Source organism: Semicossyphus pulcher, unplaced genomic scaffold (genome assembly GCF_022749685.1).
Source record: "Semicossyphus pulcher isolate SPU_LCO1_2020_fin unplaced genomic scaffold, fSemPul1.0.p SCAF_23, whole genome shotgun sequence".
Taxonomy (NCBI): Eukaryota; Metazoa; Chordata; class Actinopteri; order Labriformes; family Labridae; genus Semicossyphus; species Semicossyphus pulcher.
The window spans coordinates 11,236,714-11,256,053 of NW_027211697.1; the positions used below are offsets into that span (position 1 = coordinate 11,236,714).

At 43.4% G+C, this 19,340-nt stretch overlaps 1 protein-coding gene across 1 annotated transcript in view; it reads left to right on the top strand.

Moving 5' to 3' along the window:
• Positions 1-19,340, top strand: part of cep112 (centrosomal protein 112) — a 115,351-nt gene that overhangs the window by 68,807 nt on the left and 27,204 nt on the right. The window contains exons 22-23 of the mRNA XM_069674002.1: positions 10,657-10,719; positions 17,097-17,246. Coding sequence (XP_069530103.1) covers positions 10,657-10,719; positions 17,097-17,246 — 213 coding nt within the window. The remainder of the gene's footprint in view (positions 1-10,656; positions 10,720-17,096; positions 17,247-19,340) is intronic.

Here is a 19,340-nt window from a genome sequence, read left to right on the forward strand (position 1 = left end):
GCGTAAAAATCCACACAATTCCACGTCTTTGGGAAAGTAATATAAAAGGTAAGAAAGTTTGTCTGTGTGTGTATACGTTCACGCCCTCTTTCACTTCAGATCAAAGGCAAAGGGCAATTCAACGAACACTAACCAAGTGTGACAAAACGTCCTGGAGGCAAACGTCAGCCAGTGAGAAAGCAGCTTCTCAGCATGCAACAGCCAGTCTCTGCTTTTTCGTGTCAGAGCACAGTGTCCCTCTGGCCACGCCCCACGTGACTCCCTTGACATTAAAGCAATGTGACATTGCTCAGTCTTTCGTTGACACAGACTACCTGAGGTAAGAAGGCCTCTGTCTTGCAATTAGCCGTTTTTTCCCACAGAAAGTTCAAGAAGGAAGTCTATGCTCATCCAAAACCCTGAGAGGTTCCTTCTCTTAAGGTCGGGGTTGCCTCAGACAGAGTATGAGTTCTTAAGCTGGAGCTTTTCTTTAGCTTGTTATAACATGACACTGCAGCTGTAAAAGGCTTTCAGATGACATCACAAAGTTTGACATTTAGTGATACAGTAGGTGCTGATCATCTTTGATTCCACTGGCTGCATGTGGCTTCTTATCCACTTTATTCCTAGCCCCCATGATCCTTTACGTGAATTATGGGTGTGACTTCCACTGCCGCGTCTGTCACTGAACCGAAACCAGCATTTTCCATGGTAACAGCTATCATTGATCCTCTTCTCTGAAGCAATCGGGAGATAAAACATGTGGGAACACGATCTTTTACACGTCAAACGGGATAATATTATCATACAGCTGCCTTCTACTATCGAGGGATGTGAGGACGACCTTAAGAAGTGGCCTTAGATAACATACACTAGCATATTTAGCTACTTCATTGACTCTATTGCTACGGACGGTGAAGCTATGAACACTCTGAAAAGCTCTGAGGCATACCAGTACTTCCACAGCAGCAAGGCCAATCGCATTTTGTTAAAGGAGGTGGGACACGACCTCAAAGTCCCACATCACCGGGCCTGGGTTTTAGTTTCAGCGTCAGGTGAAATACAAACAGCTGGGTGCTCAGGTGTTGCAGGACCAGGCTGATCTTGCAGCCACGCGGCTGCAATACTGCGGAAGGTAAAAAAGTTGTCCCCTGATTTATTATTATAATGCGTTTTGTAATGACAGTTTTAAAATGACGTGTAGGATGCAGGTTTTCCTCCGTCGGCTTTTCCTATAAACACATAAAAAGTTTTGGGTGGTCTCTTTAAGTTCAGGTTTTTCAGCCACATTCTTTCGGCCTCCTCATCTGAAGGTAGGCGATGGAAACTGCACCACTGATCACAGGAACAGTCCCTTTTTGTGCTGCGTGCGTGTTCAAAACACTGGTGATCAAGCCACACATTGAGCTTCGTCTGGTTGCTAGTACAGCCACGAACCACGCAGCAGGTGCCAGAGCTCCGCAAGGACATTTGAGTAAAGCCAGTTAATTTGTTTAAAGAAATAACCGAGTTGTAATCACTTATGTCGAAAGAACCACCGTTATCAATGAACCGGCAGTAACTACTACTTCCGCTATCACACAGGAAGTTGCACCCATAATTTTATCTACAACAGCGCCCCTAAGAATAAGGTGAATAAGAAATGACCCACATTTTATCAGTTGATGTTTTTTTGTCTGATCTAAAATGGGCTTCTTTCCTGCCAGTAAATCAGATCAAATGTTCGTTTCATTAGGATTAGCTTGTTTGCTAATACTTGCTGGCCTATTGTTCACCTTATCCCTTGTATCCAGATACTTCCTTTTGCATTCAGGGGTGATTCATTGCCGTTCTTGCATGGTTTCAAAATGTGTTTTAAGGGATCATTTGTAAGCACATTTATTCCCCGACTCACATTTGATTGCATCTGTGACAAACTGTGTCTGGTCGCTTTAAAAGCAAAAAAAAAAACAAAGCCTGTTGTGATCAGACGTACAGCTGCAGAAAAGGACTGTAGTTGCAGTTTGGTGCCTCAGCTCGGGCGCAGACTTCAAACCCTCATTTAAGTTGTTTGGCAGAAGAAAATCATGTGTGTACAACTTTTGTTTGTTGAGCTATGCACAGAGCTGACGAGGCAATCTTTTCATGTGGCCGGAGATGCATCTGCTTTCACACTGTTTTCCACGTGTGGACACATGCCTCCCTGACCCGTCCTTAAATGTGGTTTGACCGATTGGATCTTAATGTGGCTTCAACGTGCTATTGTTGCATTCACATCCATATTTGGAGATCTGCTCTTCTAAACAGACCACCCAAGATGTTTTTGTACAAAACATGCACACAGCTGATTTTTCCAACTCTGACTAAAGATACAATTCCAACATGGCACCAACTCTGGTGGCTTGCTTCATGCTTTCTTGGCAGGAAGCTAAACCAGGAATATCTGGACGTTAATACAAATCTTTTAGTGTATATGTTAAGTTGTTATCAATCCGTTCACTAGCTTTGATCCTGAGCCTCTAGTTCAGTGTACCGAGAGCCTCAGTGAGTGTATACTGTTCTCACTCTCAACCAGAAGATGGTAGTACGAGGTTGTTGTCGTCGTCGTTGTTGTTGTCATAGCCACGTCTTGTTCTTCTCTTTTCCCCGCTGTCACTGCTGACTTATTAGGTTGGTCCTCTGCCATTTGGAGATACACCAAATCACATTATTCAGTCGGTCATGGATTAGACGAGGAGGAGAGAAACACAGGCTGAGGGATGATCAAAGAGGGCCTGCATTCACCTCACACTAACACACTAACAGGGAGACAAAGAGATGGGGAAGGCAGAGTGAAGGATTTGATTTTAGAAGAGAAAGAGATGAAGGTTCGGAGGTTCTGTGTAGGGCGTTCAGATTATCAGACCTATGTGTCTGAATTTGACTGCTCTTGGTATATGATTACATCATAGCAGCTCTACAAACACACATACTGTGTTTGCTTGCGCTAGTGGTTGTGATTCTGTTGTGTGTGTATGAACCTACAATAAGATACATAAGTATTTAGACAGTGACACAATTTCTGGTGTTTTATGGGCGAAGTAATGTTATGACATCTGGCTTGTGTGGCTGCCAGTGGAGCTGGTTTCATCGTAGTTATTGATGACATGACAGGATTGCTCTGATTCATCCTGCTGCTTTCTGTCTGCTCAGGTCTTACCCAATGCATGAAATTTAACTGAGCTGTACAATGACCGAAATCATACTGCCAAAGCGAACAACATGGGATGTTCCTGAATGGCCGTGACAATCACCTGACCTGAATCCTACAGAAATGATAGCCAATAAGCGCCCGAAACACGCAGGAACTAAAGACAGCTGCAGTAGAGGACTGACAGACAATCACCAGCACCGACACCTTGCGTCTGTTCATGTCTGTGGGTTCAGGTCATTTACTTCAAAGAATTTTCAACCACAAGAGCTCAGATAGGCAACTTTGGAGAAATCAGAAAGAGTAAGCTAGACTTTGAAAGGTTCCAACCGAAAAAATCTTTCCCGCCTTTCTCCAAAGCCACTCCCCCAAAAAACATGAACTTGCACTGCCTGGTGGAGGATAATAGTGTTAGGGAGAGAGTTGTTACCAACTAACTTATGTTATTCTCGTGTAACTAGCTCGATAGCTTTTGCTTGTGCACACCTGCTCATGCTTAATGAGTGAACAGGCAGCTTGCACTCAGGTAGACAGGCAGGTAGGCCATTGGACGGAGTTATTACCGGCCTTTGACAATAACAGATACTGGATTTTTTTATGCACATTTTTTTTTTATTGATTGTTGTCAAGATTAGGGCTGCAACTAATGACTATTTTGAAGGTCGACGAGTCATCGATTATTAAACGATTTATCGACTAATCAGATAATTAATTGCACAATAACTTAATGTCTTATTTTGCAATCATCTTTTAAATGTAGTTGGAGGTTCTAAATAAAATAAAGACAATAAATATGAGTTCTTCATTCAAAAACATGTCTTTTAACAAACTTGCTGCTGATTTGGCTAACTACAGAAAAATCCTCTATCAAGTTATTGTCGGTTTATCACCAGGACAGACAAAGTGCTTATATAAAATAATCAATCAAATCAAGCATACATTTTTTCTGTAAACCAAGGACAGGCAGCAATAAAAGCAAACAACAAATAAAAGTACTTGAAACTCTAAACCAACCGAGTTACACTTTTGAATGGTTGTGATGCTCGCGCATTACCGATGTGCTCCCGTGATGAGCAAGGTCTCTTTCTTTGCAGCATTGAGGGTGAAATGCCCCCAGACTTCGCGATGGTGTTGCATCAGTCGCCGCCATTTTGCTGTTTTGTTGCTTCCCGGTCGCTGTTTTGCGTTGCACAACTCTCAGCAGAGATAGTAAGGATGCACGATGGCTCACCCCTCAGCAGCTCAGCTCCAGAAAAATGTTATAATAAATCTAACAGAAAGATGCCTCTAAGATACATTGCCCTCCCAATCTAACATTATTATGTTACATTATGTTAATTCTTCCGATAAGCTTTTGCACGCAGGGCTCGATGTATACAAAAGGTTGCATTTCCTGCACCAAAATTTGCTGTTAAAACCCCTGAATTAAAGCTGAAAGTCTGCAGTGAAAGCAACGACTTAATGTTTTACTTCAAACTCATAATGTTAGTTAGCAGATCCAAAATAACAAAAAATGATGTCACTGTCCAATCACTTCTTATGTTATATGTTTATGTGAATGTACGCATGCTTAGACCTATCTGAGCTCCTCGTTTCCTCAGTGCACCATCAGGCCCCGCGGCGGAGAGAGAGAGCGAGTGAGTCACCCAGCAGATGAAAGAGTCAAAGTAAAAGCTCTGCCGTCCCAAAAAAACATCACACAGCTCCCTTGCTCACTTTTTGAAGTCCTCCAAGAGGAGGGAGGGAAGCGACACACTTTCTCAATCGCATTAAAACATGGCGTCAGGCAGCTCCCATCTTGTTGCACGCTATAGATTACACTCGGGTTTGAAGTGGAGTTTTAAGTGGGACACCGCGATATTGGGCTCTGTTTTTTGGGTTAAGTTTCTAATTCAGAATCATCCTGCATCAGAAACATCAGGCAGACTTATTTATCAAAGACAGGGTGGAGGCATTGAGAGATGGGACGTGAGGTCTACCTAGGCAGACAACCAGAAAGACAGAATTTCATCACAGTTCAATCTAAGTTCAATGACCAATTGGAGAAACTTTTCATCTTCTTCAGAGAAATCGCTGCTATCATGGCTTAACAGTCATCTTAGGTTAAGACCTGAAGAGTTCACACAAACCTGAACATCGACACTTTTTCTGTGGGGTTAAAGTTTGTCCACCTGCTTATGTTAAAGTGATAGTATGTGATTCTACGGCAACTTCATCCGTTACGCAAAAACAGCCTCAAACCAGCTTCTTTTGAGATGTGGGTTAGATATGAAGCCCACTCACACTGATGTTAATGGATGTAATTGGTTTACTGACACCAAAAACTGACTGGCTAAGTGTGTACTCACCGTTCGGTATGTTGTGTGTGTGTGTTGGATGTATGTTTATCTGCTTCTGTGTGTGTATACGTGATGCATCATTTCTGTACGTGTGCGTGCCGCGACAGCGACAGTGAGCAGCAAGGATTAAGAGAATCACTACTGACAGGCAGTGATGGCAAACTGTGAAATGGAAATAAAGCCTCTTGTCATTACAACACCAACTCTCTCTCTCTCTCTCTCTCCCACACGCAGATACACAAGCAAGCACAGCAAGACAGCAATGATTACAGACAAACGAGCAAATAACATCTCCCAGCTCTCCCTCGCTGGCAGATTGAACTCAAATTGTTATGAGAGACATGCGTAGTGAACAGAGGATTGTTTTGAATGCTTACAAATAGTGCTGCCACTAAAACTGAAGGCTTGGCGGAGCAATGGGGGGGAACGCTCGTCTTTGAAATCTGTTTTTTTTGTTTTCGAGAAATAAACCCCGCAAATCAGCTCCCCAGTGTGCAATATACTGTATGTGGCGTGCAGTGTGAAGCTACGCACAACCAGTAAAAGGCTGTTTTGTGACTCTTTGTCACCTTGCTCTTTACCCAATCACCTGTCAATCCTTCGTCACGTTATGTCTGATCTGTATGGGTGACCTCATCTGTGCATCAGCAGGTCTTTAAGGAGAAATTCGGCCTTTGAAAAAGCCACTGTCAGTCAAGTTGGTGTTCCCAGTAATTGATAGAAGCACGCACCGTTTGCTCCTGAAACACAAGGAAACATACAGCTTGAACCACTGAGGACAACAGTCTGAGAAAAGGTCATAGGTCAGAGGAGTGCATGCTCCCATAGTGAAGTCAGACACAGTTTGGTGGCTAATATGAGAGAATATGGCTAACAAAGCTAACCATGGAGAATGGAATGGATCTGTCATCATAAACAAAACATCTTCACAAACTGCACTTAAAATCAAACCAGCAGAAATCCGTGAGTGATCAGCACTTTTCACCTCAGTGGCCTGTCAAATGTAAAAATGACTGCTTGGTCACAACCTGTTTTGACACCTGAACATACTGTAGAGATGTTTCCAGAATGGTAGTAACTAACACATGACTCAACTGTTTAAAGGAACAGTTCTCCCCTGGAAAAAGCCACCGTCAGCTGGTGTTCTCTGTAATCAATAGCAGCAGTAATATTTGAAATTAGCGCCATAGCTGTGGAGAAAGTTGTACAAACAGCTTGTGGTTTCGCCCATTCTACATTCCTACAACACCCAGCGTGCATTGCGCCCCTCCCTCATGAAAGGAACACTGGAGTGAAATACTACCGTTTTTGCAGTCAAGGAAATACTATGAGATTATACCGGTGGATCGTCTAAAAAATCTTCATGTCTGCAGTCTACAATTCAAACCTGACGATTTTGAATGAGACATGACATCGGAGGCGGGCATCCTAGATTGAGGAAGTGTAGTTTAGTGAGCTCCCTGGCCTCCGCCAGATGACGCACTTTACGTGGTAGAAGCGGATAGCGTCCTCCAAAGGCACAGAGCCAAATTGCATTTTTTCCTACCATGATGGCATTAGCTCCCCATAATAGCATGATAGGACTGAGGTTGAAAATCAGCGAACTGGCCCTTTAAGTGTTGTTTTCTCTGTTCTGTCAGAGTTCAGCTTTAGGACGATGCTGAAACCATAATTGCTCTTTAGCAATGTGAGATGATTGGAAACATGTCGTAGAAAAATGCCATATGGAGGCAATATCCTGTCCAGGACTATAGACTGCACTGAACAGATTCTGAAAATACTGGAACAGACACATTGACTTGAACTCACACACAGAAGTTTTCATGTGTTGGCAGGATCACTCTGCTGAGAAATGTTTACTTTGTTCCTTCTTCCTTATGCATCGATAACCAGGGTCCATTCAAAACAAAAGGACAGCACACCTTGAGCAAATTTCACTTCCAAACCCTGCAAGTGTGTTTGGCCTTCATGCATCCTGTTTGCCCGTCGTCTATGTTTGACTTAGTTCAACTTAAGTGCATATCTTTGTTTAAATGTGTGTGCAAGAGAGAGAAAGTTGTCACCCTGTTCTCTGCCACTCCCTTCAGTCCTTTTTTCAGTGCACGTGTTTGTCTGTATGTGTCTATATGCGTGTGTGTTTGGCCTGGTTCCCACTGCAGATTATTAATTAAGTTCTTGTAAGCGCTGCATGCCTCGCCTTCAGATCCACTTCCACTCTCTTTAACACACACACACACACAAGTAACCGCACACGCGCGCAAACACGCACACACTTCAAAGCAGCCGCTCTCCACACAGCAAGGATTAAGAGGCGATTGAAGAGCCTGATACAGCCTCAAAGTGCCTTCAGCGCGAAAATGCCTTTGGCAGGGCACAGGTAGTCTCTTTGAAAGTGCTTACACACACACACACTCACACACACAGACGCACACATATAGCTGGGCTTTTAATTCAGCTCTGATTTTCTCTTTGTTTTTGTCACAGTCCTGTTGGGCTACTTTTCCTTGCATGTACAATCCATATCTTCATCTATTTCCAGCCATTTTAAATGCTCGTCTCGATGCTTGAGCTGTATAATGTATGATGTTGTATAATGCTTCCTGCTGAATTCCCTCGAGTTTCTCGAGGTAAAAGGAATAGGCTAGTAGCAAGCTCTTTATGTTTTTATGAAACATCTGACATCTGTTTGCATGTCAATATGACCATATGTTTATCTGTGAATCACTCACATGTGAACTCACAGTCATATAGTACAGACAAACACACACACCTCATTACCTAACATTCAGATGCAAAGGAGGTGCTGATATATAACTTTGATGTTAACATTTTCTCCCACTGAGCTGCATTTAGTCTCATCCTGTTCTATCATTTTCACAGTATAGACCACAAATATCAGAAAATATGGCTTTATGCCTCATATTTTTGTGCTTATTATGATGTTTTTATTGAAATGTAGCCTCCTTGTATGTTAAAAAGGGGCAGAGTTATGTTTAAAGGAGCGATTCACCAACCGTCAGTCAAAGCTGGTGTTCTCTGTAATCGATAGAAGCAATAATATTTGAAATTGGCACCATAGCTGTGGAGAAAGTCGTACAAACGGCTCGTGGTTTCGCCCATTCTACATTCCTACAACACCCAGCATACATTGCGCCTCTCCCTCTGAAAGGAACGGCCCGACGAGAGACGCTGGAGTTAAATACTCCTGTTTTCCAGTCAAGGACATTGATCGCTGCAGGCAACAGCTCAGAGCGGTACAGAATCCGAAACACGACCAGAATATACCGGTGGATTGTCTAAAAAATACATTACATTTCATATTTCAAACCTGACGATTTTGAACGAGACATGACATCAGAGGCGGACGTCCTAGATTGAGGAAGTGTAGTTCAGCGAACTCCCTGGCCTCCGCCAGATGACACACTTTACGTAGTCTGGTGGAGGTTTCCCAGGGCCCATTGGAGAAGCGGATAGCGTCCTCCAAAAGCCACATTGCATTCTTTTTCTACCATAATCACTTTAGCTCCCCATAATAGCATGATAGGACATGATCGGCGCGCTGGCCCTTTAAGAATGTCTAATACTAACTACCACAGTGACATTTAAACTAAGCTGGAGCGACAACGAATGTGTCAGCTCTAAAGAAAAACATAGAAGGACTCCATTTGCGCCCCTCTCCCACACACAGTTCCTTCTTTTCTCCATCCCTCTTTGTCTAACCCTCTCTCATCAGCTGCTATAAGGCCCCTAGGGATGAGCAGGGCTGCCACTCAAAGAGTCCTGGCGCAGGAAGACAGGCCCACATCCTTGGCGATGGCTCTGTGTTTCAGTGGTGACAGGTGTGTCCGCTCAGAGCAGGACGGCGGTGTTTGTCAGGAAGTGTTTGGATGGGGTGCAGAGTCCAAACGCAGCTCAGGTGTTGAAGTCTGCGACGGGTGCGTTCAATGACATGGTATTTGTTAGTGGGTTGTCTGTCTGTCAGTGGCTGTCAGGACAGGAGAGTGTGTTCCTGCATGTGTGTCTCTTTGTTGTTTTTATGTATAAATCAAGTTTTAAAGGAGCTAACTAAATACTTTCCTGCTGTATGTTTTTATTTCAAATGTCTATAGATAAGTTTCCTCTGTCTTGCTTATAACATCAGTGGCATTGCAAGATGCTTACTGGGGTGTAAGTTTCTTACAGTGGTCTTGCGATAAGATGAGATGGAATTTCTGCAACACCTGTAGCAGGGTAGCACACAACCATACAAAAGCACAATGATAGTAAATGATAGTCAACTGACATTTAGACGTGCAAAGAGAATAAATGTGTAAATCTGCAATATATGAGTTTTAAAACAAGAAACAGGAACGATATTAAGATATGGATATTCTCTATTGTACACTATGAGAGTTCAAAGCTTGGGTTAATCCACATCTCCTGAAAACACTTGCCCGCCTTTCAAACACTGACCTCTATCCCCCATTAATTTAAGCCTTAGTCTTTCAACAGCCCTTGTATAAACCTCGTCACCGCGCGTACAGCCAGCCATTGACATCCCCCGTTGCATTCCAGCACTTCACAACTAATTATCTCACTCAACTGTTCAGCCTCTCAATGAAACTCTGGCATCACAACACGGCTAGCTGAAGGGAGGCAGATCATGTATTAGACACTCGCACTCTTTGCTTCCAGCTGGCGAGCTTCCCACAGAGAAACAACTGAAAACAAAGAGTCGAGCGGCGCTCAATAAACTCCAAACAACAATCTCCATTCACTGCTCTTCTGTCTCCTCTGTGTTGTGTCTCCCAGATTCTCCCGATCATCTCCCTTCTTTTTCTCTCTCCCTATAGCTAATTGGCAGCAGCGTTTTAATTCCCCGCTGCCCCTCCTTCTTGTTAAGTGATGAATTGTTGGCAGGGGATCAAAAGGGAGTAGTGCCCACTGTGCGCCATGCCCGTCACTACCTGCTGGCACACATGAACGCTGGGACTGGCGCTGTGCCAAGGGGCCACAGGCCTGCGCCGCGGGGACACACTGCCAAGAGGCAGAGGTCAACATGAGTGTGTGTGTGGGTAGATTGGGAGTGTGGACTTCCTCAAAGAAGATTCAATTTCACAACTCTCTCTTTATGTCTCTCTATCTGTCTGTGTGCATATCTCTGTCTCACACTCTCCCTTCTTGTTGCAGACCAACACCAGGTTGAAGCAGATTGAGAAGGAGTTCGGTCAGAAGCTCACCAAGTCTGCCCAGGTAATCACTTCTCTCTTCTACCCTTTCTCCCCCTTCTTTCAGTTTATATTCCTGTTTTTCTTTCACTGAACAGCTTGAAAGATTTGATAAATGACGGGAGGAAGTGAGGAAGCAGACATGAAAACACACACACACACACTCTTGAAGACACAGCAAGCCACCCTACCCTTCACCCTTAGGTGGATAACACAAAAGTGCACACACTAACACATCCCATATCTGGCATTAGGGTTGTGCAGAGCTCAGACAAATCTAAACATAAAACACAGACGTTTGTTTGACATAGATCCGATCTGAAGCTCTATTATCCTGCGTTTCTGTTTACTTATCCATTCCCTCTTTCATCCCTGTGGTCAGAGGTGTTAGAGGTGATGGTGGAAACCCTCTCCTTTGCAGCTCAAACTGAAGTTTGACAGGTTGTCAGGTTTCATCCTTGAAAGAAAAGCTCTTCTCTGGATGTTTTCTTGTATTAATGCATAATGTGAAAGTGGTTGTTGGTAGTAAGCTGGAAGGTAACATGACTCCTAAATAAATCCTGAAGCTGCTGAATGTGATCTGAATGAATGCTAATAGACAACTGATAGCCAGCATTAAGTGTTTTATATCAGTGTTGTGTTTACAGCTTGTTCAGCTGCCCCCAAGTGGCAAAAAAATCAATGGATGCTGTTTAAAAATCCACACACTGCTTGTTCTGCAAGAGGCTGCAGTTGGACGGCTGTGCACTGAACATTAAAGTTCATTTTATTTATTTATTTGAGGTTTTTTAAACCGCTTTCCCACTGGTCAAAAAACCTGCAAACACCCAGGTTTTTTGCTTGATCGGCATTCAGACCAGGGTCAAACGACTCTGCAGTAGACCCAGGTGATTATCGCCTCGGCTGCGATCGGCATCGAATGGAACACAAAACCCGCGTCGACACGCTAATCTCCGCCCCCTTTCCAGCGCGATGCTACGCTCCTTCAGTAACTCCTGTGACTCCTTGTCTCTAATTTGTCGGCGCCGCGTTTGATAAACAGACTGAACGAGTAACGCAGCAGAAAAGAGACTGAAATGAGGATACTCCACTGGCAATGGGAACAGAGACAATCTGCATCTAGAAGCAGGTCTTTCCAGTGCTAAAAAACCTGCGTCAACACGTTATATTTAGGCGGGAAAGAGGTATTAGATTGTCGTACAGGTGAGGTGTCATTTCTTGCTTTTCCTGCTGTCGCACCTCCTCCGTTGCCATTAGGTCAGCTGCAGGGTCGTCAGCTGGAAACCGATGTTTTCACCCCCTATACCAGTACATCTCCCGGTGGGGGGGCAATGGCATGTTGGGGACGTCTCCCCACCACCCCCTGCCAAGCCAAGCCAGCACCAAATAGCAGCTGTATAACTGCACTGCTGATAAAGCCCCGACATCCAACCTCCACGGGGTAAACCTTGGCTTTCCAGCCAGCCTCTTGGCACTCTGCTGCCAGTCCCGAGTATTTTTAGGTGTTTTCCTCTCATGGGTTGCTGTCATGCCCTCTTCCCAGGGGACTGTAAGTTCGATGATCAGGCCCCTTTCTCCACAGCAGACCACATGACGATGTCTGGATGGAGAGGAGTTAATCTTTCATGGAAAGACCAATTGCTTTTTGAGCTCCACCAACATCTGCCACTCTTTGCCGGGTACATAGTGAGGAATATGTAGCATGGTAACAGATGCCAACACAAGAACAATTCGTCATTCATTATAAGTCTGGTTTATGAGCAGTAAATGCTGTCTTTACTACCAGCAATCCCTACTCTTATCTAAAACACAAGCAGCCTACTGTAGATCTCCATGTTATGTTGTGATTGCCCCCATATCTTCCCTCTGCTACACTGAATAAGATGTAAAACTTTGACATCCCTCCATATGCATCTCTCTCTTTCACTGTTCATTCTCTCGCTTTCTTTATTTCATCTCCAAACCTGTTTCTCCTCCTCCTGTTATGCCATATGTTGAACATTCTTTTAAGTCTCCTCACGTTGAGCACATTTAGAACTGGGATAATTCATCTCTCCAGGCAGGCGCAGAACTTCTCTGAGACATTTTGTTGAATGACAGAAGTCGTCCTGAGAGCTCAGGCAGCTTTCACCTCACAGTTTAAAAGATCCAAACACCATAAGTAGTGTTTACATTACGAAAGAAAAGAGTTGTCTTGATTCTGTAGCAGGGGAAAATGTCACAATCATTCGGCCATAATTGCACCTTGTTACCGAAAGAGGAGATTCAAAGGAGGGGGGGGGGGGGGGGGGTGTTTTTCTTTCTTTCTTCTCCTTTTTAAATCCCCCCATTTTGGGTCGGCTGGCAAAGGCACAGAGTTGAAAGCGAGGTTGACAAGCAGATGTTGTGAGAAAACGGTAGCTTATTAGGTTACACAATGCTCGACTTCAAAAGAAGTCGGATGCAGTGCGAAAGTTCAGCCGTGTTTGCCTGCTTTGGCGGTGTTTTATGCCACCGCAGACAAAGCAACAAGTGATTAATCCTGTGTTTTGGGGACCCAAAGCTGGCACAGGTTCAAGAAACAACTCTCTCGCTGACATTAAAGAAAGGTCCCTGTGCGCAGAATTCAACACCTTTGTTGGAGTGTGTTGTTATGCAGAGGGTTATGCTGATGCTGTGGGTTTTTGTGCAAACACATTAATATGCGTGATTAATGCAGGGTATTTGTCGTTGGCTTTGGCGGCTTTGTTTTAAAAGGTAAAGGTGGAACTCCCCTTGAGGCAACTCAGTCAAATGTAAACAAGAGGCCTTTGAACCTCAAAGGCTAACCCCAGTTGTTAACCCCTCAGTGTCTGACAGGGGGCATCGCTCTTGAGCTCAACTGCATGGCTAATAGCCCAATTAAAAACATACCACGCCATACATTATCCTGAGGGGGCTGGAGACGCACCACGTAAGGGTACACATTCACGTGCATGCACACACACATCCCTTTCTCTTTTCTCTGCCTTTCTCACTCACACACACACACACACACGCACAGAATCTCCTAATTAGTGTCTCTCCAATCCAATCCAGCGCGCTAAGCGCCTAGCTGCGAGTGGTCCTCCTGGGTGACCTGTGAACTGAACAGGGCTGTGCTCTCTTCCCCCATTTAATGATCAGGCTACAGTGGGTGGTAGCTGTGTTAGTAGTGGGAGATCATTACTTTATCCCTGACTGTCCACCGTGGAAGTAGGTAGGAGGGTAGGGGGAATTTCCTCAGGGAACACGGAGCATGAGAAGTACCATGTTCTGGAAGAGAGGGGTTGAAGGTTCACTTCATATGCAAATATACCTCATTTATTTCAGCAGAATGATGGTTGTTAAGATCTACAAACAGTGTTCACATGTGACCCTTTGGCATGTATTAACTTAATACGATCTGATGCAGTATTTATCCATTTTGACACATTCTCCAATTTAAAATTACTTGAAGACAGTGATTTACCATCTTTCACAGTTTAAGCTTAAGGTCATTATCTCTATCGGTCATTATTAAAGTTGCTGTAAACAATACTTTATACAAGCAATGGATCAAAGGTCAATCTGTAATGTGAAAGGGGGTTCCACAGGGAATCGTCACCCAACGCCACAGCTCTCTCAAAGGACCAATCGGCTGTCATCGTACAACGCTTAGTTATAGTTTTAGGCTCTGCAGATACAGTGTTTTGGTTCACTCTTACTTCCTCATCAGTGTTGTTTGGAGGCGAAGTAGGCAGCTCTTTTCAATGAACAACATAGCCTATACAAAGGGCATGGATGTCGCAGGGGTCTGAAAAGTAAAGCCAAAGCAGAAGTGCTCTAAACCTTAATTCTTTGTAATGGCCAGCAGGGGGCGACACTACTGGTTCCAGAAAGCAGTGGGATTTTGCAATGAACATTTTCCCAAAGGATTTAAGGTCTGAATTACAGCATAGATGCTCCCATTTGGAATCCAAAAGACAATAAAGCATATATGCTTTAGAGTATGGCTACCTTGTGATTGACAAGACACTACCATGGCAACCTCTTATTTAGGATAGAGGCATAGCAATGCATATCAACAGCTGCTCCACCCTCGTGTCCAAATATGGTCACTTGTGGTTCCGATGGCAGCAGCTAAAGATACCGAGGGTAAGTCACATTAGATACATTGGCTGTGTCCCAATTCACGGGCTGCATCCTTTGAAGGACGTATTTCAAGGCCGTCAAAGGCTGTCCCATTTCTAAGGCTCCTTGACATGTGCCGTCAAATGTGTCCCCCTTTTCCCAGGCCACTAAGGATCCATCAGGTGCATCCCTCGTAGCCTAACGTATCCCAAGATTCATTGCGCTCCAAGTGGCCGAAGAATACACTCTAAACATGTGAAAGTTTTTGGTTTCAACTCAATCGAATAGCTAGCAATACAAATGTTAAAACACGAAAGGGCCTTGAAACTTCAAGTTAACTTTAAGATAATGGGTTAAGTAATGTGACGTTAGCTAGGTAGCCCGCTAGCTGCCTGTTGCTAGGCGTCAGGAGCGGCGCTTTGTGACACAGCTGGTGAAACAAGCATGAATTCCTCCATAGACCAGGCCGTCTCATAGCCTGCGTCCTTTAAAGGACGCTGCCCCTGAATTAAGACACAGCTATTAAAACCTTTATACATTGTATGGTGAAAAAAGTTCTGTCTGCCGCCTGCCCAAGTTATCAACTTTCTTCTCTCTTTAAATTAATGGTATTGTTGCTCGTACTGTTACTGCTTGTTGTGCTGCCCCCAAGTGGCCCCCAGGTGGTCGTGTTAAGATGTATTATTGACTTAAGCTATGAAATCTGCCATCAAAAGTTAGGCAATGCAGAGTGTCTAAAAGTAGAGGAAATATGTTTCAGACATGTTGCAAATACGTTTTCTGTTAGTTAATTAATTTATATGTAATCTTTATATATGCAATCTTTGGAGGCCAATGCATGATGGTTCATGTCATTGAGCCAAAGCCTATAGCACTCATAGCATCTGTTGTTTGCCATTTTGCTTCCATCTCCCTTTTGAATTCACTAAATAAAAATAAAGGTGTGCACTGCAATTATGATGTCTGAAACCAGGATACACTGTTTCAAAGTCAAGTGTTTTCTTTTCATGTAACGTGGCAAAGCATCAGCTTTTCCTAGGTTGGCCATCATTTTATTGCCTTAGTCATACACCTCTGTGTTTACCAACAGTAAATAACCAGCAGACATGCTCGTTTCTCCCTCTTTTACCTCAGGTTCACGCACAGGTAGGCCCGCCTTTAGCCCTACACAGAGATGCTAGCAGGCTGGCAAGTCTCACCAGACCAATTACAGACTTAAAAAGGCCTGGCTGGCTATCAGACAGAAAAAAAGGTGCTGCGGTGTGTGTGTATATATATACAGGAATAACAAGACAGGCAGCTGAGTTCACTAGTTTAGAGTGCCGCCACCGCCTGGGGCTGAAGACCGGCAGATGCAGGGAATCCATATTGCTAAATAATTATTACGGCCTGAAAAGATGTTCCCATAATAATGTGCCATTTGTTGCTTTCATGTGGCTCTCTCTCTGACAAAATAGGTCTAATCTCCCCCTCATCTCTCTCTCTCTCTCTCTCCATCTCTCTCTATCTGTGGTCGACCCGCACCACTTTAACTCCCATACTCCCACACAATGTGCAGATTCCAGCAGGCCTAGTCCTCCGGAGTTTGAACACAGTAAACAATTATCTGTCTTGCCCAAAGCTAGCAGTAGCACTCTCTCCCCCCCTAACTATGTCTCTTTCTCTTTCCCCCTTTCTCCCTTCCTCTCCCCCTCTCGTTCACTCTCTCTCATCTTTCCCCTGCCTTTCCCTGACAGTGGCTTAAATAGAATGTTAATTTTGACTGGAGGATTTCAAAGCCGAAGCAGTTCCTTTTCATCTTGGTGTGCACCGCAAGTTCACCAACACAAAGTCACTCTGCTCTTCAAAAAAGGAAGTTGTTTTTTCCTTCTTGACTATTTTTTTAGCTCCCTCTTCTCTTTCTCTCCCTCTGCGTTCTCTGTGTCTTCTGTCTAGTCTCAAAAAAGGCACAAGACATGAGACTCTGGGAAAAGCAGTGTTTCAAGGTGATTGTTACTGCCATCTAAAACCCATGACAAATGTGAAAAGCATTTTTTTTCTCCATCTGGTACCAGTCATTTAGTGAGACTGTGTTTTGCATTTTGCATCTGGCAACAGGTTTCCTCTCCACTTCACACACAATTAAGTCCATTAACTGTTTTGAACATGAGCATAGAAAAGGTTCATCTGACTAATCTATGCAGAAAAAAAACAAAGAACACATTTGTCAGTATGTTCGTGGATGTGTTTTCCGTCTGCCACATGAGGATCGATCAAAATCAGGAACTAAGATAATATTTTTGTCACCTACAGTTGATCGCAGAGCTGCAGACATCCGTATGTGACTCAAAGGAGGAGGCTGTTCGTCTGCAGCGGGCAATGGAGAAGCAGCTGGAGGAGACCAATGCTCGATGGGACGCGGAGAGGAGGACGATGGCTCACCGCGCCGATCAGGCCAACAAGGTCAGTATTTGGCTCTAATGCTGAGACAACACACTTGTTCACATTTAATACTTGCATAGACAAACATTGTTGATCAGTCAAGTTGTGGTACTTGTTGTGTTGGTGGAGCCAATGGTGTAGAATTGTATAGGGATGCAGAAATTACTGAACTGTCCCTACCAATAATTCTTGTCCAAAAATTAATATATGATACGCGTAACTGTTGCACTTTCAACGTGCGGAGGAGTCGTGCACGAGACAGCAAACACTCTTTCACTGTAAACAAGGACTCCATGTACTGTTCAGTTTACACACTTCACTGAACTGAAATGTATACAGCGGAACAACATGTCTCTGCAAGAGAGTTAGGCCTTCATTCTGTTTCCTTTACTAGTGGTCTTTACGCTTTACACTATTTTATTGTCCTGTTGTCTCTTAATTGGTCTGAGTGTTTTATTGTGTTGTTTTTATGGTCTTTATGTTTGGTTGTTCGGCACTTTGGTCAACTATTGTTGTTTTTAAATGTGCTTTATTTGGATTGGAACATGTCTCGTGCTCAAATGACCACTATTTGCGTCGCATCCGCGCTGTCCATATGCATGCCCAATCTCTCTCTCTCTGTCTCTCTCTCTCTCTCTGTCTCTCTCTCCCTGAGGGAGTGCAGTTTGTTTAAATATTCTACATACTACACTGATTAATATCGCTGCCCGACGGTTACAGTGGGACATTTGAAATAAAAACACCTCATCGAAAAGTTGCGTTTATCCATTATAATTAATGGACAAAATAAAGAATAAATCTTATTTACTGCTACAAATACAAGTTACTGAGGTGGAGATGAAAAGTTAAAAAGTTTCAACCAGTAATGAAACAATAATAATTTGTTTGTGAATTCATAACTCCTTCATAAGGCAGGGAGAGTGCAGATGAAGCGGATAAATCATTCTGTCCTCGCTCTCTCTCAACTAAACTACTCCAACACTACTAGGAGAAATTATGACATGAATAATCATATTTCAAATATTAATATATATATTAAATACATTTAAAAAGTTGTTGTCCCCACCAATGTTAAGTTATGTTTTTTTCCTAATAGAACTTTTCCTGGTCCCGTCTTCCTGTTCCTGTGATTGGCTAGTACTACAGTGCTGATTGGCTGGGAAAGCCAACAGGTCAAACACAGGTTTCACAAGTCCCATGTGAAACTAAATGTTTAAGATCTTTAACTAAACCTAATGAAGTAGTTTTGTGTCAACGTGTGCATAGTTAACCACAAACTTGCATAAGTATGGGCACCAACACTACTTGGTCAGGTTTAGGAAAAGATCTTGGTTTGGATTATAATGCTGACATGTAGTTTCACATGGGACTTAAAGCAGACTCATGTACTTTGTATCCTATGTATGTTTCACCTGCAGACTCCTCTAGACTTATAGGATCGGGCATCAGTAAACTTAATCCTCCAAAAAGCCTTGTCTGGATTTAGGTTTTATAGAGTAGACGCCGGTCGCTTTCCTTTTGTTACAGTTTGTATGCCTGTGTGCTCTGTCATTTTTAGGGCCAGTCACAAACTTGAGTGTCTTTAAGTGGCTTGTGTGCTCTGCGTCTGGCTGAACCTTGTAAATCTGTCTGCTGCACCCCACTTCTTAAGACCGAGCCTCTCTATATCATTACTGTCATTCTCTTTTACAGTTCAAGTTAACTTCACTCTGGCTCTTTTTTTAAGCTGTAACATTTTTGTTACTCAATAATGTTTATTTCTTTTTACTTAATTAACAGTTATTAGTTGATTACATTTAGAGATACTGATTAAAAATGTCTTTCTTTGTGTTGGACTTTGATGCTCCACTCCTTCATGATATAGACAGTAGATTAGAGGAAGGGGTCACTCATTTAAGATGCAGGCTAGCTCAGGAAAACTGAAGTAAGCTGTCAAAAAACAGCAGTTATTCAGATGGCTGCCTTACATTGGTGCAATACTCTTTAAAATCTAGAGATAAAAATAAACGTGGTTCCTTTTCCCTGATCTTATCCTCTTCCATTCAGATTTCTCTCATGGACTCACAGGATCCTTTATTCTGCCTCTTGCCCCGGCAACCAGACTGGGACACAGTG